Source organism: Penicillium hispanicum, assembly GCF_028827665.1.
Source record: "Penicillium hispanicum strain IBT 35686 chromosome Unknown utg000004l_segment0_segment0, whole genome shotgun sequence".
NCBI classification, from domain to species: domain Eukaryota; kingdom Fungi; phylum Ascomycota; class Eurotiomycetes; order Eurotiales; family Aspergillaceae; genus Penicillium; species Penicillium hispanicum.
The window spans coordinates 811,005-833,937 of NW_026623196.1; the positions used below are offsets into that span (position 1 = coordinate 811,005).

The 22,933-nt window shown below is 54.4% G+C and overlaps 9 protein-coding genes across 9 annotated transcripts; 5 read left to right on the forward strand and 4 right to left on the reverse strand.

The window, feature by feature from the left end:
• Positions 1 to 990: 990 nt before the first annotated feature.
• On the reverse strand, positions 991 to 3,456 carry N7459_004048 (Zn(II)2Cys6 transcription factor domain-containing protein; the record flags this gene model as incomplete). The annotated part of the gene is made up of 1 exon (XM_056943232.1): positions 991 to 3,456. The coding sequence occupies one exon, from the start codon at positions 3,454 to 3,456 to the stop codon at positions 991 to 993; it is 2,466 nt and encodes an 821-aa protein (XP_056800115.1).
• Positions 3,457 to 4,917: 1,461 nt separating this feature from the next.
• On the forward strand, positions 4,918 to 6,942 carry N7459_004049 (CAAX farnesyltransferase subunit beta RAM1; the record flags this gene model as incomplete). The annotated part of the gene is made up of 7 exons (XM_056943233.1): positions 4,918 to 5,369; positions 5,591 to 5,746; positions 5,818 to 5,892; positions 5,955 to 6,082; positions 6,150 to 6,267; positions 6,329 to 6,607; positions 6,681 to 6,942. 7 exons carry the CDS (start codon positions 4,918 to 4,920, stop codon positions 6,940 to 6,942), a joined length of 1,470 nt encoding a protein of 489 aa, XP_056800116.1.
• A 2,346-nt stretch (positions 6,943 to 9,288) lies between these two features.
• On the reverse strand, positions 9,289 to 9,596 carry N7459_004050 (uncharacterized protein; the record flags this gene model as incomplete). Its single annotated transcript, XM_056943234.1, has 2 exons — positions 9,289 to 9,358; positions 9,481 to 9,596. 2 exons carry the CDS (start codon positions 9,594 to 9,596, stop codon positions 9,289 to 9,291), a joined length of 186 nt encoding a protein of 61 aa, XP_056800117.1.
• Positions 9,597 to 9,789: 193 nt separating this feature from the next.
• N7459_004051 (uncharacterized protein) lies at positions 9,790 to 10,587 on the forward strand (the record flags this gene model as incomplete). Its single annotated transcript, XM_056943235.1, has 3 exons — positions 9,790 to 9,814; positions 10,055 to 10,350; positions 10,486 to 10,587. 3 exons carry the CDS (start codon positions 9,790 to 9,792, stop codon positions 10,585 to 10,587), a joined length of 423 nt encoding a protein of 140 aa, XP_056800118.1.
• A 1,954-nt stretch (positions 10,588 to 12,541) lies between these two features.
• N7459_004052 (uncharacterized protein) lies at positions 12,542 to 14,051 on the forward strand (the record flags this gene model as incomplete). The annotated part of the gene is made up of 2 exons (XM_056943236.1): positions 12,542 to 12,575; positions 12,631 to 14,051. 2 exons carry the CDS (start codon positions 12,542 to 12,544, stop codon positions 14,049 to 14,051), a joined length of 1,455 nt encoding a protein of 484 aa, XP_056800119.1.
• Positions 14,052 to 14,386: 335 nt separating this feature from the next.
• On the reverse strand, positions 14,387 to 16,197 carry N7459_004053 (cytochrome P450; the record flags this gene model as incomplete). The annotated part of the gene is made up of 6 exons (XM_056943237.1): positions 14,387 to 14,578; positions 14,639 to 14,767; positions 14,835 to 14,936; positions 14,995 to 15,756; positions 15,817 to 15,902; positions 15,999 to 16,197. 6 exons carry the CDS (start codon positions 16,195 to 16,197, stop codon positions 14,387 to 14,389), a joined length of 1,470 nt encoding a protein of 489 aa, XP_056800120.1.
• Positions 16,198 to 16,803: 606 nt separating this feature from the next.
• On the forward strand, positions 16,804 to 17,850 carry N7459_004054 (class I SAM-dependent methyltransferase; the record flags this gene model as incomplete). The annotated part of the gene is made up of 1 exon (XM_056943238.1): positions 16,804 to 17,850. One exon carries the CDS (start codon positions 16,804 to 16,806, stop codon positions 17,848 to 17,850), a length of 1,047 nt encoding a protein of 348 aa, XP_056800121.1.
• A 437-nt stretch (positions 17,851 to 18,287) lies between these two features.
• On the forward strand, positions 18,288 to 20,041 carry N7459_004055 (uncharacterized protein; the record flags this gene model as incomplete). The annotated part of the gene is made up of 4 exons (XM_056943239.1): positions 18,288 to 18,363; positions 18,411 to 18,710; positions 18,762 to 19,105; positions 19,196 to 20,041. 4 exons carry the CDS (start codon positions 18,288 to 18,290, stop codon positions 20,039 to 20,041), a joined length of 1,566 nt encoding a protein of 521 aa, XP_056800122.1.
• A 276-nt stretch (positions 20,042 to 20,317) lies between these two features.
• N7459_004056 (uncharacterized protein) lies at positions 20,318 to 22,072 on the reverse strand (the record flags this gene model as incomplete). Its single annotated transcript, XM_056943240.1, has 1 exon — positions 20,318 to 22,072. The coding sequence occupies one exon, from the start codon at positions 22,070 to 22,072 to the stop codon at positions 20,318 to 20,320; it is 1,755 nt and encodes a 584-aa protein (XP_056800123.1).
• Between the last annotated feature and the right edge of the window lie 861 nt (positions 22,073 to 22,933).

The following is a 22,933-nucleotide window of genomic DNA, read 5'->3' on the forward strand; positions in this document are numbered from 1 at the left end:
AGGGGGTGGAACCCGAAATGGAGACGCTAGCGCCATCGCGGTCCTCGACTTGTTCCACTTTGGGGTGAATTGATAGCGACGAAGGCGTGATGGAATGGATTATGTCATCCCTGCGCCTCCTTCTAAACTTAGCCCGGTCAGGTGACGCCGGAACCGGCAATGGTCCGATCTGTTCGATTTACCGCCATTTCACCAACGCAAGAGTCTACGCGAATTGTGCAAGGGACAATGGGTTTGAAGAATATGGAACTGGTCCAAATTGCCAGTGATGGATATATAAACACGATCCTGCAGAGTGCAACGATTCCACCCATCGGACGCCGTTCGCCTCGGCACTCTGGTTTCAAAAACATCAATATGCGAGAGTGATCAACCACAAGGAATGCGACAAGGCGGGCTGTTGACAGCCCACGCTTTTCCCTGGCTCCCTTGACTGGAACCGACAAGAGGGCCAAAAGTGCTGCCACAAGGGGAAAACGCAAACAAACACACTCGGCCGTACACGGTCATAACGTTCGTGATCCTCGTTCATCGCTGGGAGCTATGCGAGAAAGATATACCACAGAGGAATAAAATGATAGAAGCTGATGAAAAACCCATAAAAGAAGAAAAAAGTACAGCAAAACCAAAACACAGATCAGAATAGGAAATGGAACTGAGATGCGAAAACATCGAAGGAAAGATGGTGGTTCCCAGGAACCACAATGGCACAATGGCACAAAAACACATCAACACAGAGCACAAGCAGGCCGCCTCACTAGGAGAGGCACTTCGTGAAGGGTGTCATAGTTCGTAAAAAGAGCGGAGGATGCGCTGGCGCATCATCACGACCGTCATTGGCGTATTTCTCATCCAGATCATCTGGGGCGCTTGAAAGGCTAGAAACAAAATCGCTGGGACTGTACTCGCTGGTCGAAAAACAGGAACAGTAGTCGTGGGGAAAATATTCATCGTTCGTCATTGTGCGCATGCGCGTCGTCTGGGCGGGCACTAGTTGGCGCGAATCACAAGGCGGGACACAAATTTGTTGGATAGGCAGTCGAAGTCGTTGCGGTTGAACTTGGAGCCCGAGCGACTGCGAAGATAGGGCTCTGTAGGATTGTTAGGAACTAGATACTGTGGGAAATAAGGATCGGATGGCTTACCATGATGTTCCACATGTTGGCGGACTTCGGTCATGGCGTTGCACACATCCGAATTGGAGTAAAGCAGATGGTGGTGTTTCTGTGAGTCCCACTCGGTGAAAGGAGGCAGCTTCTGTGAGATGGCTTGGAACAACCCGACGATGACACCGACCGGGGTGGTCTCCATATCGGTGCAGAACTTGTCGACGGCGGCCTGGTCGGGGGTCCGGTAGTGGCTGTCGAACTGCATCTCCTCCCACACGGCCAGCAGAATGGACGCTAGCATGAAGATGGTCGGCCAGTTCTTTAGCTTGTCACCGCTGTACACGCTCGAGTACAGCGATGAGAGCTCCTCCAGCACATCCTTCTGGAGCTCACGCCACATGCTCGCCATGGCGCACTTGATCTGGAAGTTGATCATGACCGGGGCCATGATCTTGCCCTTGAACTTGGAGGATGGCTCCTGGATCTTGCCCATGAATGCGTCATCCTCGCCCAGGCCCTCGACCATCGTCACATGTAATGTCAGGTTGTACGCAATGATCAGCTTCAGTGCTTTTCGGATCACAGGCAGCTTTGTGCGGTAGTAGTAGCGGAAGGCGGTCTTGAGCATTTGGGTCAGGAACGGAGTACCCTCGAAGTAGTCATCAACGAATTTCTCAAAGGTGCCATTGCCGTCGATATGGCGGTCCAGGTAGTCGGACAACATGGCATGTGAGATACCCTCCATGCCAGCGGAGAGTTTGGCGGTTTCAACTTCGTACTGCGTTGGCTCGCGGTGCATGGACTCGACCCAGTCGATGGTGAAGCACTGCTCGTCGCGGACGTAGACCTCGCGAGCGTTGATGGGCAGAATCTGGCCATATCCGTGTGTGATGAAGAGGGTACGCTCCTGGTCTGAGAACCCCTTGATGTTGCCGACCGAGAAACCCATTGAGATGTGTCGCTCGTAATCGGCCTTCCAGTCCTTCATGAAATACCCAATCTCCTTGATATCAATCCGGGTGCAGGGCACCTGCCATAACCGTGCGTGCGACGGCTGGCAGCCGGCACAGGGCTCACCCTTGTCGCAGGTCTTCTTGAGGAACTTGCAGCGCAGGCATGCACGCAGCTTCCGGATCTCGCTGGCCTGCTTACGCTGGTCCGGCTTGAGCGGACCCTTTCGCTTGCCAACACGCTTCTCCGTCTCGGGCTTGCCGGCCTGGGACTGCTTGCGGACCTTGGTCTCCGACGTCTTGGCAGCAATGGGGCTCTTCCTTGATGGTTTCCGGCTTGGCGGCGAGGCGGAGGATTGAGAACCAGACGAGCGAGTGGGCGAGGTGGACTTCTTGATTGGGACCGGAATTGGGCGCACCATAGCAGTGGGGCTGACCGCAGACGGGGAGCGAGAGCCAGGTGACGAATGCCCGTCTCGACGAACGATGGAGCTGCTTGTGGGAGACGTTCCTGCTAGGCTGATAGCGGCGTTGTGGTGGTTGTAAGGCAACTCCATGTTGGTTTCAGAAGTGGGCGAGCTGATGGGATTGGCGATGTCCACGAAGCTCCCGTAGGAGGTCGAGTAGGATGACTCGGAGAGACTGCGGTCGTGAAGGGTCTGCGTGGGGTTGACAAAGACACCTTGCTCAGGGAAGCCAAAGTCGAGGGAGCGGCGGTGGTCGACGGTGCTCCATCCGTTATCGCTACTAGAGAGGGAACGGACCTCAAGATAGGTATCCGTGGGCGAGCTGCTCTCCAGAACCGGGTGCGGGGCGGCGTAGGAGACATCCGGGAGTCCGCCGGGGAAAGCCATCAGATCGGCCTGGAAATCGTGATACGTAAACGGCACCATGTCGACCGGGGCGGACATGGGCAGGTAGGAACCATCGAGCAGACCGGCGCTCATCTGGCCCTGGGGCCCGGACATGAGATCCACCGGAGACGACTGGATGGCCATGCCATAGTTTGCGGTGGTGAATTGCGGCGCAGACGACGGGTCCTCGGGAGAATATTGGAGATGTTGGTGCTGATGAGGGGCCTGGTGTAGCGGTTGGAATTGCCAGTCGACCATCAGATTGGGATCCTGAGCCACCGACTGTTCCAGAGCGTGACCGCTGGTTTGGAGCGGTGCGAGATCATGGGCGTCGTCTGACCGTGGGGGGTTCTGGTCGACCGCCACGGGCCATGGTTGCTGGAGATAACCTCTGGAGTCGTAGTCGACGCCGATGAGGGCGTCGCCATTCAAGTCGACATTTGACATGGCGTCGTGAAGCCAAAATCCAGAATTCTGGGTGGGAATGGAAGAAGGGGAAAGGGCCAGCCTGGATGGAAGGGCCTTCTTCAGAGTCACAACCATGGGGGAAGAGGGTGAGAGTGAGGCGGTGGGGGGGACAAAGCAGCGGTGAGCAGAGATGCGCTAGGGAGTTATCGTGTGGAGTGGTGGAGAGGCTGGCTGATGCGTGCGCGCGGTGTTGGGGCGCGTTACTGCCACGCGGGCTTGCTGGCTGGCCCGGATGGGAAAAGAGGATTTTCCGCTCGAGCAGTCGGCCTAGACGCTAGCGATAATACATCTGTGTTATTCCCAAGGAGGGCTATCGTGCCTATCAGGCCGTGGATCCCTCGCGGACGAGGCCCGGGTATGCCGGCTCTCGGGGCGGACGGAATGAGATTCTTATTGTTATGGTTATATAGATAAGCACGCCAGATGGCGCCGGACTCTTGTCAGCACGGACGGAATTCGAGTGAGCCGTGAGGATGACGGAGGACGAAGTCGGCAAGTCTACAGCCTCCGTTTGTTGACAGTCCCCTCATGTTGGGGGGACCCGTGGTGCCACGGAACGAGTCACGGAGGGAAGACGGGGAGATCAGTGGAGCAGCAGTGTCAAAACCCGATCCTCGCGGTCCTCGGCCGTGGCAATAGCACCAGGACCGTGCTCGTCGATCTGACAGCCGGATCGTGATGCGCGGCCAAGTCCTTCCTAATCAGACCCAATCATCGTGCGTAGTGCGGCCGACGGTGGCTGTGATTCGGTGGTCCTCATGGGCATTGCGGGTGGAGAGCGCAACACTACTGCTGTCGCACTCGCGCAGGGATTTCGGTTGGCCTCGATGACGATTGCCGGAACTAGCCTGAACCAGAGTGTCCCAACCGGATCAGAAGGAGACCCGCGGGAATGGCGACGACTTGACAGGTCCAAGCCGGCTGGGTCGTGGTTCGCACGGAGGCTTGGAGCATGCACTCGCGCAGCAAGGGAGGACTTGGGAAGCGAATCTAGAGCAAGCGAGTGCGAGTGCGAGCGCGAGAGGGTTCAACTGGAAGCTGCACGTCTTCACCAGCCACCGTCGCGTGCAGATGCAGCAGAGAGTCGCAAAAATTGGACGGATCACATCACGATGCATCGTGGCCATTGGTGGAGTTGGCCCCGTCTCTCTGACATGCAGCGGAGGATTGTAATCTGGACATATATACATACGTTAGGCCCAGTGTTTCTGCACGCTGGCATGACGCATCTCGGGCCACGAGAACAAACCGTTTCTTGTGGCGTTGAGGCGTGTCGAGGATGCCAAGCAGCTTTCAAGGGATTATGCATCGCGGCCTCGTTCCAAGGTTGCATACTAGCACTCGAGCGCAGAGAGTGGGAGGGAGAGAGAAGCGGGAAGGCGGGGAGAACAATCGATCCAACGTCAATTTTCGTGTTTGCATCGCAGCACAATCGTAAGGAACAATCGTAGTCGGCGCGCTCAATGAGCCTCGCCCAAGACATCGCATCTCGCGTTTCTTTGTTCCTCGACTCCGTGACATCCTTAAATTCTTCTCATGCCCTTCGCCGTCGCCGGGAAACACCGACGCAAAGTGCGATTCCCCAACCGTCCCCCACCATCGTCACCTCCACCTCTCCCCACGCACGCCAATCGTTCAGCATCAACCGCTCGGATGGCCAGCCAGGCACAGCCGGGGATCCCAGCCCTGTTCACGCAGCCGCCGCCCATCCGCGACCCGCTCGTGACGGAGACTATCGATCTGCAGGACGCAACCCTCGCCAAGTGCTTGCCCTTCCTCCAAGGCGTGCAGGCCAGCCAGAAGGGCCCCTTCAATGCATGCGGCGTGCCCGCGCTCCAGCGGGATGATCATTTATTCTATCTCTACGATGCCTTGGAAGACTATCCCCCGAGCTTTGTCATTCTGGACTCGAGCCGCCCATGGATGGCATACTGGGGACTCGCCGGGCTGTCTCTGATGGGAGAAGATCCCACTCAGTTCCGTGATCGGTGAGTGGCATTCTTATCCTATGGTATTTTGCTTCTTTGCTATTGGCTTGCGTGTCTGAATCTTCATGGTCGAATGCTTCCAATTGAGTTCTGTGTGCTTTCTTTTTTTTATCCCGCGACACTGAGGACGAGGGTGTGGTTCCTGGGTGTCTCGGGGACATGTAGCATGACATGAGACTATCGAGACGCAAAACAGCAAAAGACTAAAAGATCTCTTGCAGTGTGATCACGACATTGCGTCCCGCGCAGAACCCCACTGGCGGCTTTGGTGGCGGGCACGGTCAAATCTCCCACCTTGCCGGAAGCTATGCAGCCGTTCTCGCACTTGCTCTAGTCGGAGGAGAGGAGACCTACGCATTGGTCGATCGGCAAGCAATGTGAGTTGTCCCCGACCGGCAGGAAATCTTGTGTGCACATGCATCTGACCAGTTCCCTCGATGCCCTCCAGGTGGCGATGGCTGGGCCGGTTGAAGCAGCCTGATGGAGGCTTCCGCGTTTGTGAAGGCGGGGAAGAGGACGTACGGTAAGCAAGCTCTCGTGCGCTCTGATGCAAGATGAAACCTTCTAATTGTCCTGCCATTATAGTGGCGCATACTGCGTCATGGCTATCATCTCGCTGCTCGATCTGCCCCTGGCATTGCCTCCGGATGCTCCAGCCCGGCAGGCTGGTCTGGAGACGCTGACTGATGGCCTGGCGCAATATCTATCGCGATGTAAGCCACGCTACTTCCAATCCCAATTTGAATGTGTGATCATGGCATTGACAAGCTCGGGTCGCAGGTCAATCCTTTGAAGGCGGAATCTCCGGGAGCCCCGGCGTGGAGGCACATGGGGCATATGCCTACTGCGCGTTGGCAGCTCTGGCCCTGTTGGGACCCCCAGATGAAACAATCCCCCGGTACGACTGAAGCCGCTCGGGAAGCCATCGATCTGGATCTGTCACGCTGACTGTTTCCCAGACACATGAACCTCCCCCTGCTTCTAAACTGGCTCTCTGCTCGTCAGTATGCACCCGAAGGTGGGTTTTCGGGCAGAACCAATAAACTCGTTGATGGCTGTTATAGCCACTGGGTGGGTGGATGCTGGCCATTGTTGCAATCGGCCCTGGATGGGAAGCCGCAGTCTTCTGGTCCTCCTTCGACTACTGTTGGTAGTCTCTTCAGCCGCGAAGGCCTCGCGCGATATATCCTCGGATGCTGTCAAGCCAACCAGGGCGGCCTCCGTGACAAGCCGGGCAAGTACGTATTTCTCCCTCTTCTCCTGTCTCTCCCATGGACCTTGTGTCCGAACATCCCTGACCGTCACACATAGACATGCGGATTCTTACCACACTTGCTACGTCCTCGCGGGCTTGAGCGCCATGCAACACTACCATTATCGCGCGGACTCCAGCCCAGTGTCGAACGAGATGTTCTCGTCGGCCTTCGCGTGGCGGTCGACCCCAATCGAGACTGATGACAACGTGTACGAAAAGGGCGACTGCCTAAAGCCCTTCCATCCTCTTTACGGGATCCCACACGAGTCCGCGGAGAAAATGCGGCTCTGGTGCGAGGCCCAGCCTCTGACGACCTAGCGGCCCGGGAGAGGCGTAGAAAAATGCAGTGTCATCTGAATGAAACGCCATCTGCAGTACAGGCACGATGTCAGAGGATACAAAGACAGGGAACCCATAGAACAACGGAGTGCACGACGGGCTCGACAGTAGGAAATAGGCTCCTAGAAAATCACGGAATGCAGGACTCGACACGGATCTGGAGTCTAGGATGGGCGATGAGAATTTCCATCTCTCGATCCATCCCTTTTCTTTCCCTTTTTACTCCGGGTTGATTAGGGTTGCCCGTGGGAGCCACGCGGGTGATGGATCGAGGCGACAACATGCCGATCCTGGGCCGCGAAGGGCGTGCGAGACGCAAGGGATCAATTCAGTCTGGAGAGCGACACAAATCGATATGAACAATGGACAAGTGTGACGTCGGACTCCGAGATTTTCGCTCGATTCGATATCACGACGTTATTCTGGCTGATGTTTGCCTGTACCTGTATAGCTCCCGGGATTGTATAGTAGCGCATAGTCTATTCCGTTTCTTCGACCGAGGTTCCTCGCCACAACATTCCGAAACACCGCGCACCAAACCAATCTTTTGCCGCTACTCGACGATCACTCGCTGTTTGCCATGAGATGCAGTCGAGCTGCAGGGAGCCTAAATTGGCAAAAGTCATGATCAATACGCGACGACACGGGGCGCAGATAAATCAACGCACAGGGTGCCAACTCATCACTGCGTCCGATGCCTGTCGAGTAACTTTGGCAGGCCTTTTCGACATTCCGCATGGACTCCGGTACAGGATCGAGATGCGCATTCGCGTATTGCAGAGCTGCTATTCCTCGAGATCAGCCTTTGGCCCGTGGTCCCCGCAAGCTCTCTGGAGGGAACTTCCCCGAGGCGCGACATCCAGCTCCGACTCCATCCCAGACGCATTCTGCACAACATGAACGGCCCCAGCCTGGTTGGCGCCAATCACGACGCTCGAGTGGTGGCATCCTGCAGCGCGCCTCCAGAAAGGACTAGAGGCGGCAAATTGTCACTGCAGCCTTTCTCCATCTAACGGATCCCGTCGATAGACGTTGCTCCTCCTGCTTGCAGCGTCTACTGCGGGGCACACGAGCGAGCAGCCAACGGACCAAAACTAAAAGACCACAACGTCAGCCGAAAAACACACATCGCAAACTCAAAAGCGCGGCGAAACAGGCCAGACGCCCGAGTGCCACTACTCTCTTGCCCGCTCCAGTTTTTTTCCTGCAGCAATTGCAGCTAACCAAGTCATCCAGTCTGCCTCCCTCGCCCCTCTTTGTGAGGAAGTCTCCGGCGCACCTTTGGTCTTTGATCGGCGAATGGCAGGCGGGGGAAGCTAGGCCCACGACCCCCCGGAAGGTGCCTCAACTCGGCTGGATTCGACTGGCGTGCAGCAATGCCAGCGCATCAATCCTTAAAACCCGCCGAACGGAAACGGGCGACACGATTGAGAGGCCGACAATCGAAACCAAACCCAAACTACGCGAGGTCACTGGTAGGGTAATTACCCCTCGTTACCTTGGAAGACATGCCTCCAAGCTTGTTGACACTGAGATTGGATCGTGAGTCTTGCCGGTCCGTTGCGGTTCTTTTTTGCTCTATCTCTTTCATTGCTCTCGATATCTGGTCCAGCCAATCTCAATCCTGCCTTCCCGCGCATCCATGCTCTGGTCCCTCAATTATGTACTCCTAGACGCCGTCCAGCTGTACCCAGGTACATGCTGAAGGTCGCGCATACCCGTACCCATGTTCCAGGGTTCCCCGAGGGTTTTGAACGGTGGGTATCAGAATTTCCACGCTGAAAGTTAGTGTTTTCTGGTCGTCCTGTTCTTGTTAGGTTAGCGCCTGGATACCTATCTCATCGTCTCACTCCTCCTATCTTTTCCTTCGTCAGGATTCGGCGGCGACTACTGAGACGACGGTGTTCGATCCTTCTGCAGAATCGGTGTACAATTGAGAGCAGATTTGCGTCGTGCGCTGTCTCGATTGTGGCCGTCCCTCTATTAGCCCTGTCCCCTTGGAGACCGACCTAGGTAAGTTCTCTGCCAGTACAGACTTACACTTGGACAACACACAACTCACGGTCTGACTCTCATGTATCCATATGCCCCACCTGTTGTCTCTTCCGGGCATCGAGAGGTAATTAAGTGTAGCTTGGAAGCGTTCGCCATCCACCGTCTCCCCTCATTGCATTTTTTGGATTTTCCTTTTCCAGTTAATACACAGATTTTCTCGTTCTTCCTGCTTCCGTGGTACGGTGAACCGTGTATCTTGTATATGTGTATATGTGTGGCGTGGCATCTTCCAATGTCTTCCTCGCGCTTTTAGTTCCTCCCTCTCTTCCTTCACGCATCCTCCCATTCTTCCATTCCCGCCTGATTCCAGCCTCGCAATTCTAGCCGAGGTGGCTGGCATCTAAAGAAAGAGGCATACAAGGAACACAGAAAAAAAAGCCAGCACAGCACGACACCTGCAAGAGAGACAAAAAAAAAAAAAAGAAAACCACGTCTCCCTGCTAGTCCTGCCAACAAACCCACGACCCACGCAGCACAACCACCAATTCCCGGTCCTCGGTAGTGTGGTCGCTGTCATTGTCGTCAGCAACAGATAAACGGCGTTGGGCATCGCCGTCCGCATATCCTCGTAGCTGCATTGTGACCAGCAGCCTCCGCTTCAGCCCTACCCGCTCGCTACCCGTCGCGCAGACAGCCAATCCATTCAATGCTGTCGGGGTAGCCGCCTCACTTTTGCCATTGCGAAGTCGACAGTGGGCACAGCCGCTTCCCGCTCTACATTCCCGTTCGAGGCCGAGGTCTACGACTGCCGGCCGAGCTCGCCCTGCCGCGATGTACTATATCCTCTATCTGGCAAGTAGGTACACCCGTCCTGCATGGCACGGTACCTCCCCCTCTGGCACTGCGGGAGCTATGCACCAGCAGGAATGGCATGGCGCACATCACAAACGAATGGAGATCAAGAATTGCATTCTCAATTCGCTGCATTGCCGAGATGAGCCCGCTGCTCGGCTTCTACACCCTACTCATTCTATACCCGTGCCAACACCACACCCACCGCGCTCACAGGCATAGTCACCGCTAACACGTCACACAGGCCTCTGTCGCCGGCGCCGCTGGCAAGAACCCTCCTACGAAGCCTACGCCACCACAGACGGCTACACATGCATCGTCCGCGTCAACAACCGCGAGTACCAGACGGACGCGGTCTGCGCGTCGGAGACGCTAGCCCGCGAGAGCGCCGCCATGCGCGCGTACCTGATCTGCCGCAACTTCTCCGTCAACGACGGCATGTACCCGGCGGGCCACGACCACGGCGGCGTGGTGCAGGGGATTCCCGTTGCTATTGGCACAGGGCGCAAGGCGAGCCGCGACGATGACACGGACACTTCGGTGAGTAGCAGTAGCGGCGGGAGTTGGAGTGGGGGGAGCAGTCCGGAGCGGATGATGGGGTTTGATCATCTTGGTGGTCAAGGCCGGGGTCTTGGTCATGGTCATGGTCATCTGCATATGCGTCCGCCGGGACAGGGACGTGGTGGTAGCAGGGACCTCGGTCGAGTGGTGGGTTCTGTGGGGGTGAGTGTTCCTGCGCCTGCGATGGCACTGGGTTATACCCGGCATGAGGCGTGATTGGATTGGATTGGATTGGTGTTATTGGTCAACTACTCGACTTGGCCTTGCTTGGCTTGGTTTCATTTCTCTCACGCAAGACAGACGTAAACCCGGTTGAGATGGTTATGTTGGAAGAGGATACGATTTTATGACTTATGATGATGGCTATCTGCATGTGCGTTTGATTTCAAGCATCTCTGTTGTGGTTCGATAGATGGAAAAGCTACGACTCTGCGAGAATGTGCTCAAGACTTGACTGCTTTGTTCAACGCGAGGACTGTCCGGGCTTATGACGTGTGCCACCTGGGTGGTGGGAATACCCAGGCATGTCGTTGTGCTTGACATATTGTACTAGTGTGGAGGCTAGCGATCGATTTGATTTGGACGGAAAGATTGAGTTTTCGCATTGAGACTGAATGTTATAAAATATCTCATATGTACCCTATGGTACCTTCCAATGACTTTAGACCGAGTAATGTGAATCGGCAGACTCACTTACGCCTTGGTAACATCAATTGCCACTATAGAGAGTGCTTACCTACCAAGGCTGTTATTTCATTTGTCATCTTGGGCATGGATTTGTTTTGGTTATTCGCTACCTAGGTACAGCCCAGGATCTGCTGGCCGGATGCTATGACTGCCTGGACGAAGTCGAAGTATATATTTGAGATTATCAACTTGGCCGCAAGTCGAGTCCTTTTTCTAAGGACAGTTCAGGCAGAAAAACCACACTGCCTGAGGATGATCCCTATATGGCCCCCTATATTCTGTCATTAACGCTTATACGAAGACATATATCGACGCCAACATTCGAGCTGCTCTCTGGATGATTAGGTTTTTCTAAGCCTGTCTGCAAATCGACGAAGGGCAAGGAATCGTCGAAGAGTCTTAGTGATTCCCAAATAGGTGGGCTGAATATATAACTACGGAAAGTGGTAGTTCAATATAACCAGAAATAAATCGAGGACCGACCATTTGGATAGGAAACAGAGCGAAGCTGTTCCGCATGCATTGCAACGCGAAGGCCACTAGCGTAACACAAAAGCCGGCTCAGAATATATATATTCGGGAAATAGGAATCGGGCATTGGGCATGATAATCCGCACTAACTAGTTAAATTTGACTCAATCAGTCTGTTCATGTACTTGATATTGTAAACAGTTGTAATCCGCAGCCAGCCTATAGAGCGGAATCTACCAAGGTAGTGATTGTCATTATTACTCTCGAGAGGAGAGAAGATCATTTTGAACCCAATAACAGACTACCATAACTCAGACGCAGAAGAAAAAAAAGCAAAGGATCGCTAATTTCCTTTATAAACTCAATCATCAGCGGAGTTATCCAGCTTTGAAGTGGGCTATCCAATCACACTAGATAGCACACAACCCATCAAGTTCATTAAGCTCAGCATTCAACCTTGGACGGGTCGTCTGACAACCACGTGGCAACGTCATCCATGGTGGCCAGTGCTTTCTTTTCCAATCGCAGCACTCTTTATATTCTCTCTGGTGCTCAGCACTCCATCCATAACCACACCCAAAGATAAAGTGAAATTGAATTGCGACAAGATCCGGGATTGCCGGAGTATTGGGAAGCACAGGGCACCCAATTGCTCATGCGCAACTTTTACCTCAGCTGTGACTCGGACTCGCACATGATAGGGCAATAGAGATCCGCCTTGAACCAATCAGCTTTCTTCCATCCAGTGGATCGTGGGATTCAACGGGGGCCGATTCGATCCCGTTGCTCTTTCCCCAGGCAACGTTGTTCCGGGTGTTACATGCTCATCACTGGGCTTCTCTGAGCATCGCCTCTGGTTATTTTCGTTCTGTGAAAGCTGTATCTCAATTGGTCGTCCATCACGCCTTGGTGTGCATGTGGAATAGCTAGCGCGACGATTCATCGGGAAGTGTCTACTCAGGGCGATACACTCGTGCGCTGGCAGTCGTACGACCTCAAGCTCACAACAGCGATGTCGCAGCCGACCACACCCCTGAGATTGGCGAGTTAGTCACCCGTGGTTCTCGCTGGAATGTTCCATTCGTGTTAATTCAGAAGCAGGCCCGAATGAGCGGCGCACGATCAGTCGCGAGGATGTCGGCTTTTATAACGCGCTCGTCATCGCCGCAATTTACGAGACCGCGAACGACGATGTCGATGTGCACTCTGCTCAGTCATTTATTCCGTCTTTAAAACAATGCGTTCAGGAGTACCCATTTCTGAGCGTGGTCATCAAGGACAAGCATACCGAAAAGCCTGCCTACCAAGGAGTCTCACGTATGGACCTCGAGGATCATGTGTCAATCATTCACGACGAGGTAGCCGGCACTACCGAGACGGCAACAATTGAAAAGGTCCTTCCACCCATCCTGGACCGGCCGTGGCCTGCTGATATCCCTGCTTGGCGGATTGTCGTCCTCCCCCTGGCATCGCCGCACGGTACCATACTGAAGCGTTGCTTGATCGCTTTTGCATTTTCTCATTCCTTGGGAGACGGCATGGTCGGACTCGCCTTCCATCGCACCTTTTTGAACGCCTGGCGACAGACTACTGGCGTGAACAAACAAGAGTCTTTCGTGGTGCATCCACCCGACCGAACTTTGCCAGAACCCTTCGACACAACCCAGCGGCTCCCCATATCTTGGAAGTTCCTCCTCGGGCCGCTGATTGCAGTGTACCTGCCAAAATTCCTGGCCAATCTACTTGGCCTACGCGCATCTTCTAGCACAATCGATGCCGGTACTTGGATCGGCTCACCCATCTTCTTTGACCCGTCTGCCACACAGACCAGCCGCGTCAAAATCCTCGAGATCGAGGCTCCACTCGTTCAAAAGGCCCTCCAAGCTTCAAGGAGCCATGACACCAAGCTCACCGCCACATTCCACCAGATGATCATCCGGGCCTTGAGCAAGGCTATTCCCAGCCACGAGGTGACCAATTTCGTCTCGGGCACCCCCGTTGACATGCGCGGATCGATTGGTATACCAGCGCAAACCTGGGGTCTTTACGTTTCCGGATATTACGAGGTCCATCCGCGCGTACCGGATCCCGTCGGACCTGCATTGTCAGACGAATTGTGGACAGCAGCCAGCTCGATGACGAAGAAACTCGCTGAGTGCGGCTCGAACCTGCAGGACCAAGCAATCGGCCTGCTGAGATACGTACCGAGTATCCGGAACTGGACGCTGAGCAAGATCGGGCAGCAGCGGGATTCCTCGTATGAATTGAGCAATTTGCTTGCCTTTGATGGCGGTGACGCTGCAAGCCACACGTGCAATATCAGCAAGATGGTCTTCACGCAGCCTGGTAATGTGCCTAGTGCGCCGCTGGCGTTCAATGTGATCAGCGTCAAGGGGGGTAGCTTGGTGTGCACGGTGAGTTGGCAGATCGGGGCTTTGGATGTGCCGCTCGAGGCTGAGGTTCCACTGGTGGACGCGGTGTGTTCATCGATTCGAGCGGACTTTGAGGCGTTGGGGAAGTGACTGGCGGATGCTACTTGGGCTTCATGCTGCTGGGCCACAGCAGTATAAATGTACGACTTGGACATATTGTCTAACTGATTATCTGGGCTGCATTACTAGCCCATTATCTGTATATTTCGTTTCTAATTCGTTAATAGAGTAATAATTATGCGTGCTCCATCCCATCCCTACAACTAGTACTCAGTTCGAATCTGCCTCTGCTCAAAAATGATCGAATTTCTGGTGCCGGACGCCAGAGAAATATAATGGAATAAATACATAAGCGGATGGTCTGCCGCGACCAGCCCAACTAGCATCCAAGAAGGTCAACTCGCCAAAGAAAGTAATCAAGGCACCTATTCCCTGGAACGCTGCCAGATCCTACAGGGCCACTCATAGGGCACACACAGAAAATGATTATTCCACGTCCACTCTTGCTTGGGATCTACCTGCTCAATCTCATAATCCCGGAACAAAGTAGCAGCCAGCTTCGAAATCTCGAACTGCGCGAAATTACGCCCCGGGCAGGCATTGTATCCGGCGCCCCACTGTAAAGAAAAGCAGTCAGCATGTCGCTTCGCGAGGGAGCAGGAGTGGTGGGTACGGACGTGGATCAGAAAATGGTCCATTTGTCGGGTTTCTTTCTGGAGCCAACGGTCTGGATTAAAGCTGTTGCAGTCCTCACCGAATAGGTCAGGGTTCCGATGGATGACCCAAGGGTTGACGCTCAGAGTGGTCTGCAGTGTACCAACGATTAGTCTTGGGTTCACCTGTGCTAGGGGAGAGTTGGGCGAGGGAATTTACCCCTTCGGCGAAGAATCGGCCAGCGATTGTGATGCCACCTGGAGGCGAGACTCGTTGAAAACCGAGCCCGACGGCGGTATGAAGCCGGTATGTCTCTTTCATCTATTCGACTGTGTCAGTGGAATAACCATGTCCAGAGGGGACGGTCTTGTCAACATACGCAAGCTTGGAGGAACGGCAGCTTCTGTGATTCGGAGTATTGGACCAGCGGCGAGAGCTCGCCGCGGGCCTGGGCCGCATCCAGTTCATCCTGCAGGCGGACCATATATTGGGGATGGCGAATCATAAAGTAAAACAGAGCCTGGATGGTGGCGCTGACGGTGTCGCCGCCCGCACCCAGGGTGCCCACGGCCGTAGAGAAGATCTCGACTTCCTCCATGCGGTCGGGATACTTGGCCCGCGTGTCCAGCCACTTCTGCATCATGTCGATGCGCTTCGCGGGATTGGCCTTGCGCGCGTTGATCGCGGCCACACACGTGTCGAAGATATGCGAGGAAGGCTGGATGCCCAGCCGGCTGAGGAGCGGGTTGCCCAGCGTCAGGTTATGGAACCAGACGTAGTAGCCCATCACCGCGGCGTAGGGCGCGAGCAGTCTCTGGTTCGCGATGGCATTTCTGATATCCTTTTCTTCTGCAAGGAAGCCGAACGACTTGGAGAAGATGACTTCGCCCACGGCGTCCCAGGCGAAAAAAGTGAACCAGCGATCTAGTTCTACCGGTTGGCCGGATGTGCAGAAGTCGTTCAGACGGGTCCTCAGGAGCTGTAGGACGGCGTCGAAATGCGGCTCGTGCTGTATGATGTTGGAGAGGGCGTATCCGGAGGCGATGTTGCGCTGCTTTCGGATGTGTTGATGGGGGTCGAGTTCGGACATCTGGTTCACATAGCGATAGTCGGGTAGACTAGTGATGGCATACCATGGACCCTAGGAGATGGGGGTTTGGGTTAGGGTGAAGCTCCGATACACGGGGCGATTCCACTGTACCTTGGGGATTTGCGCATGGAGGAGTTGTCGGACGGCGTCCGGATGAGAAACACTGACTTCGTTTGGCGCGATGCGAACAAAGTACCCTGGCATTCCACACGATCAGCATGGTTCGGTTCTTTTTTTGGGTCTGACGTTTGGAATGTGGGGGATAGATCCACATGGGGATTGTCTCAGCCTACCGTGCTTTTTATGTAGTCGAATAGTTTCCTGTTCGGTGTGGCCCTTGAGAATCTGCAGGACCTGCCAAAGACCCGAACAAGATGCTAATAGGGGACCGGGGATATCTCTGATGGACGTCGCGTATCGTCTGAAGATTGCACGCGACACCACTGCCCCGATCAGGGCCAGCACCCAGAGCCCGCCCGTTGTTAGGGCCATGAAGGATGTCAAAAGTGCTAGCTGTATGATCCCTGTTTCAAGGCGCAGGTTGAAGAACAGGGGGGCGATATAAGCCGGGATTTGAACGTGGGGAAGGTGGAATGAGAATTCCTTGCGTTCTGATTCGTGTTGGGGCTTTCAAACAGCCCAGTTGTCGAACAGGGACGCCAGGTCCATCTATTGGAGCAACAACCCGACAATGGTGGACCATCAGGATTTCGGATTCGGGCCACTACTGCAGCTGCCCACTGTTATGGCATCCATCATTGGTGAGTGGAGGGCGCTATCTGCGGGGATAACCGCAACTTTTCCGCGACGAACAGAACGAGACCAGAAGAGGGGGGTAATTTCACTGATCTGGGCCATATTCGTTCGAGGGCAATCTTGAGAGCAGGAGTTGCCAGTGGGGAAGATGAGAAACGAGGGTGCAGCTGCATATGCGGCTGTCACGATGTAGATTCGGCTGTCAGGCGTGTATTAGCGTTACGCGCTCTGACCGTACACGGAGTCCCGCCTAGTGAAGTGCGTTGCAAAAGTACCGCGTCTGCTCACCTTGAAAATTCCCACGCCCCGCGGTCGTCGTCCTGTCATTGTCATCTCTTCATCATGGCCGACTTCTCCGACTTCACCATCGCTCCTGATCCAAACTTGCATCTGAACCCATCCGAGGAATACCAGCCGGATGACTGGCAATCGGAGACCACCTCGATCACCTCCTCTCTGTACAAAGGGTTCATCGAGAATGGCAGAAGATATCAAACCCTGAGGGAGTCGGAATATTTCAGCCCCTCGGACGAACAGCAGTTCGAGACCTATGAGGTGGGACATGTGGCCTGCCTGTTGATGAACATCGACGCGCCCAACCCACTGTATCTATCGCCCGTGCCCGCGCCCAAGCATGTCCTTGATATCGGGACCGGCCGGGGTTCCTGGGCGATCGATATGGCCGATATGATGCCTGACGCGGTCGTCCGCGGCGTGGATCTCTTCCCGCCGCCCATCAGTTGGAGCCCACCCAACTGTATTCTCGAAGTGGACGACATTCTCCAGGAATGGACCTGGCGGGACAACTTCGACCTGATCCATCTCCGCCACGGCATTGGAGCCTTCACGCCCGGCGAGTGGGACCGTCTCTATAAGCAATGCTACGACCACCTGGAGCCTGGCGGCTGGTTCGAGCAGATGGAAATGAACATCTGCTGCGAGTGTGACGACGGCAGCGTTGCCCCCGATAGCATCTTGTACACGTGGGGCCCCAGATTCTTCGCGGCCGGGGAGCAGCTGGGCAAATCGCTGGACCTCACCAAGACCATGCGCTCGTCGATCGAGAAGGCTGGCTTCGTCGACGTCCACGAGAAGACGACCAAGTGGCCGATCGGCCCCTGGCCAAGGGTGAAAACGTTGAAAGAGGCGGGCCTCGTCAACCTCCAGCACTGGCTGGCCGGCATGGAGGGTTACTCAATGTACTTGCTTACCAAGTACGGGGACCCGGTGCCCTGGACGAGGGAGGAAGTCCTGATCTATGTAGCTCAGATGCGCAAGGAATTGTTAAACCCTAACATCCATGCCTATCAACGCGCGAAGCGAGTCTGGGCGAGGAAGCCGTTCCCAGAGGAGGTGGTGGTGAAGCAGGAGAAGCCCAGTCCTGCATAGGGGAGATGAGCATATCCAGTCGAAGTTCCCTTCCATATGAACATGAATGAACCATACCCAATCCAAGAAGCATTTTGTATCATGGCTCATATTCGCGCCTGGCTGAGCAGGCGGTTTTGACCATTTCTTATAATCGCTTAGTGATTGCGGAGGTCGGATGTGTAGCTATGTATACAAATCCGGTCATTAGGCTTCGCCTGCCTCTCCTTCCGATGCCTGATATCACCGTATCACTATCATTGGCCCTCAAAATTGTCCACGCATGCATTTTTCGGTACAATGTCGGTCCGACAAGGGCGCTTAGGAAGCTTGGCGAGGATGAAGCATGCGCTGCAGCACTGCAGTCGCGCTTTCTGATGTCGGGCCAGGTCAAGCTATCCCTGGTCTCTTCGCTTCCTCTTCAATTTTCCGACGGACTACCTTGATGGCCACATACAATGCTGTCAACCCTCCGCAAAATCACTAGAACACGCCTTGGCCCGCCGGGGATGCGTTTATCGACAACCTGTCGAGGTAAGAGAACAGGTCTATTGCAAGTGCAATTCCTGAATATGAAGCAGGCATGCCGATCGACCTCCAGGACATCTTCAAATACACCAACGGTCACTTTCTTGTAGACGAAGAACGCCAGTTTAGCCGACGGTATGTCCGGTTTGATTTGGACGCTCTTTGCGACATTGCTGCCGGAGCCGGGGGGACTCCAAGCCACGTCACAGCCATTGAGAAGATGGAAGGAGGCTTCAGCAAAGCTCTTTTGATGCAGAAAGCAAACGGAACGGGGGTGATAGCAAAGATTCCATGTCGCATTGCTGGTCCGCCCTCACTAACAACAACGACCGAGGTGGCAGTTCTGGAATATGGTATGTGACTGTCTATACAAAACTGCGCGCCGCTAAAGACAGATCTCCCAGTCAGGAGAAATACGAGTATTCCAGTCCCCGCTGTTCTTTCTTGGTCGTCGGATAGTTCGAACACTGTTGGCGCAGAGTATATCCTCATGGAGAAAGCGGCGGGTGTTCCTCTGTTTCAACGATGGGGCGAGATGACCGAATATGCCAAACTGCAGCTTATCATTGACCAAAATCGAGCGGCTATCCGATTCCCTTCGTACGGAGGGCTATATCTTCGCACAGAAACCAGTCGGTCGACCCGGCCCTCGATCATGAAATCGATCCAACCAAGTCTTTCGAGATTGGACCTTCTTGTGATCGATCATTTGATACTGATTCTACGCCAGAATCTGGCCGAGGTCCTTGTCTGTCACCCACGCTATATAATATAGCTTTCCCATGCTAATCATTTGACAGGGGACTCTATCTCAGACTATGGAATGTCAATTGCGAAGCGCGAATTATCTCGAATATCAATTGAACGCCAGAACTCCCAGGCAAGCTTCTACAAGGGCACTATCAGTCAACAAAGGCAGCTTCTGGAAATCACAGCAGACCTCATGAAGTTGCTAGACTCAAATAAGATCTTGAAAGAAGCCCGCCAGCCTACATTATGGCACACCGATCTTCACATGGGAAACATTTTTGTCGCTCCCGATGACTCGTCCAGAATAGTCTCTCTCATCGACTTTCAGTCGATAGGCGTGCTGCCTGCATTTCTCCAGACCCAATGGCCCGTATTTCTCAGGCCGCCACAAAACTACAATTACGTGAAGGGGATCTTTCAGCCAAAGCTCCCCGACAACTTTGACGAGCTCGGAGAAGACGGCCAAGCCCTCGCGCTGCATGAATTGTCTCAAGTGAAGCTGGCCAAGGCTTACGAGGTCTCCACCTATCTCGAAAACAGAGTCGCGCATAATGCCATGAATGTTCCCCGCGTCTTCCGCGAACTCTTCACGCGCTGCGGAGAGGTTTCTGAGGTGGGTATTGTTCCGCTTCGAGCATGCTTGATAGAGATCTCCCAGAATTGGGCCCATCTCAGGTTTTCGGGTGAATGTCCTTTCTCATTCAGCCGAGACGACATTGACGCGCATGAACGTCATTTTGCTGAATACGAGGCGTGGTATGAGGTGCGGGCGCTGGCTCAGGAGTGCTTGGATACTGATGCAGAGGGGTGGATTGCGCCCCAGTTGGATATCGATGAGAAGAGGCGGCAGAACGAGGAGCTGAAGGCCTTGTACGTTGAAAAAGCTTCAGGGGAGTATTCGGCAGAGCAGGCGGAGGCAATGTGGCCTTTTTAACAGGCCTCTGGGTGCTCTGTGACGCGTCAATGTTGACTAGTGTCAATATATGTCTTCTTTCTTGTATTACCTCTCGCCCACGGAGAGGGAACAGGACATCGGGGGTATTCTTAACGAAGATCTTTTTGGAATCGCTTCAGAGGCAGGAATCTCCTTTCCTATCTCCCCGCTTACTGTATAAACATAGAATATTGTCACAAACACCTTGATTATAGCACATGCAGAATTCTAGGGTATAGATAATAAACACAAATATTGAGTCGTCACAAGTCTCTTCTACACCTCCATCTGCTCAAACACCTCCGGCGAGTTCCAAAAAGCACACCGCTTTGCAAGAGCCTCATATGTATCCGCGCCAGTGCCAATCGTCCTAATCCCAGCACGCAGGCCGCCAATCACCTGCAGCTTGTACTGGTCATCTGCATCCTTCGCATCCGACCAACCCGAGATAGAGCCGTTGCCCTTGGAAGGATTTCCATATGCCGCAAAGGAAGCCCAGCTGCCACTCATCTGCGACGCCAGCTTCACGTCCGACGCCGTGGACAGCTCGGCATACTTGGTCTTGGCCTGGTTGAAGACGAAGGGAATATCGCTCATGTGCGAGACGCCGTAGAACGAGGCGTTGTACAGGGCGAATGCGGTGCTGAAGATGGTCTGGTTCAGCGCGAAGAGGTAGTTCGTGGTGCCTGCGTCGGAGTACTTCTGGTTCATCTGCAGCTGGTGCAGGCTCGGACAGGAGAACTGCGAATCGCGCTGGATCTGACTGGCGCGGAAGTACTGGGCAGAGATGCCCTCGGAGGGTAGTGGTGCGAACGAGGAGACTGGGTAGAGCGCCAGAGCCTTTTCGATGTTCTGCTTGGAGAAGGCCGGGAACTGCGATTTCAGGAACGCGGCCACCGTCGCGGTCGAGTTGATGTAGGGCGATGTCGCCAGGGACCCGTCGTTCTCGTTCCAGCCAGTGATGAGGTCGATGTTTTTGGAGAATCGGCCGTCGGTCAGGAGCTTGGAGGGACTGTCGGGGATGAAGGTGGACGGGGAGGTTGGGATGAAGACGTCCATGCCGCTCGTCGCGTCGGCGTTCTGGACGTCGATGCTCACCAAGCGCAGGGTCTCCATGGGTAGCTTGCGGAGGCACGCGAGCTCTTCCGTGCTGGAGGACGAGGTGCACTTTGCCTTCTTCACGACCTGGGCTGTATGGACTGCGGAGAAGTTGCTTGCCGTACCGGGGTCTCCCAGGGCACTGCCCGACTGCATGATGGCTCTCTTGAATGGGACACTCTTGGCATTTCCTCCATATGCGGTGATCTGGAGACCGACGCCCGTACCACCGTCACTCTCGCCAAAGATGGTCACATTGTCAGGGTCGCCACCGAAGGCTGCGATGTTTTCCTGGACCCATTCGAGGGCAAGGCGCTGGTCGAGCAGGCCGACGTTCAGGGAGTCAGCAGCCCTCAACGCGGGCGAGGCCGCGAATCCAAAGACGCCCACACGGTAGTTCATGGCGACGTAGATGACGGGGTAGCCAAGATTGGCCGAGTTGGCCACCAAGCCTGCCGGGGCGTACGCCGAGTCGTAGACCTGGCCGAAGCTGTCACCGCCACCATAGATATAGACCATCACGGGGAGCTTCGCGTTCGCAGCTGTGCCGACTGGGCGGTCGACTCGTAGGTTGAGGCAGTCCTCGGACATCTTGGTGACATTGTCGAAGAGGGGAAAATCAGGTTCTGGCACCTTGGGTTGGGGGCAAGCTGCACCGGCTGAAGTGGCATTGACCCGAGTGCCACCGGGGTAGGTGAATGCCTTGGGTGGTGCAAAGCGATTGTTGCCACTGGTAGACTCACCAAAGCGAATGTTGAGAAAAGACTCCACCTTGTTGGCAGTTAATCCATCGATGCGAATGAGAGAGTCTCTAGCTGCTCCGGCCACGCGGTCTTGAGTGCTGTTAGAGCCTCTCAGACTGACACTGGGACTGGCATTGCCGTAGGCTGAAAGAGCCGAAAAGGCCAGAAGCCCTAAAGCAGTGTGTAACATGCTCACAGTATCCACCGAAAGATATAACAGACTGGAGAGAATTGTAGTCTTCTGGGGCGAATATTTCTAGAAGCAACGGGTGCAACTCGATTTAAATAGCTGAAAGTGTTCCAGCACACCGATAACAATAGATTCCAGGAGCCGCCAGCTTTTAGCACATCTTCATGTTAACCGTCAATACTGATGCTATTCGAGTCGATCCCAACCGAAAAGAGAAACCACTGCGAAAAGACTTGCATATGCGCCCTCCCCTGATTGGCAAATTAATAAGGCTGAGCCAGAGCTAAAGAGTTAACCTTGGAAGTCTCCTGCGGTAATCGGTCTAATTGGCTCTATACATGGCTACCTCTACCCTAGGGATCCATCAGGTCGTGCCCTATGATTTTTTAGACGGCGTGGAGGAAATGTTACATGGTGCAAATACCGAGTTGGGCGACTGATCGCGAAGAACGCGACACTGGTGGAGAGCTCTATGAAGTGCTATTTGTCTGACGTGTTTCTAAATCCGGCTCTAGTCGGGGGCCTAGTCCAGGCAGAAGCAAATGATGGCCCTTCTATCGTGTACAAAGGACAAGGGACAAGGGAGCCGTGGAATCGGCAGTCGAACATAGAATTATTCACATTTAAGCGGTAGAGCAGAAGTGGGCTGGGCGAGCTTAACTATCTATATGCAGTGTAAGGGGCAGCCCCAAAAACAGTCGGGGGCCGTTCTATCCCGACTTTCCCCTAAACAGGTTCATTGCGCGATGATGACGAGTCCCCGATTAAATACGGAGTGCGAATTGCACGAATCCCCATCATAAAAATAAGAATTAGAATGGGGTAGACTTGCAGGTATGTTGATTGTTTGTTTCCTGAAAG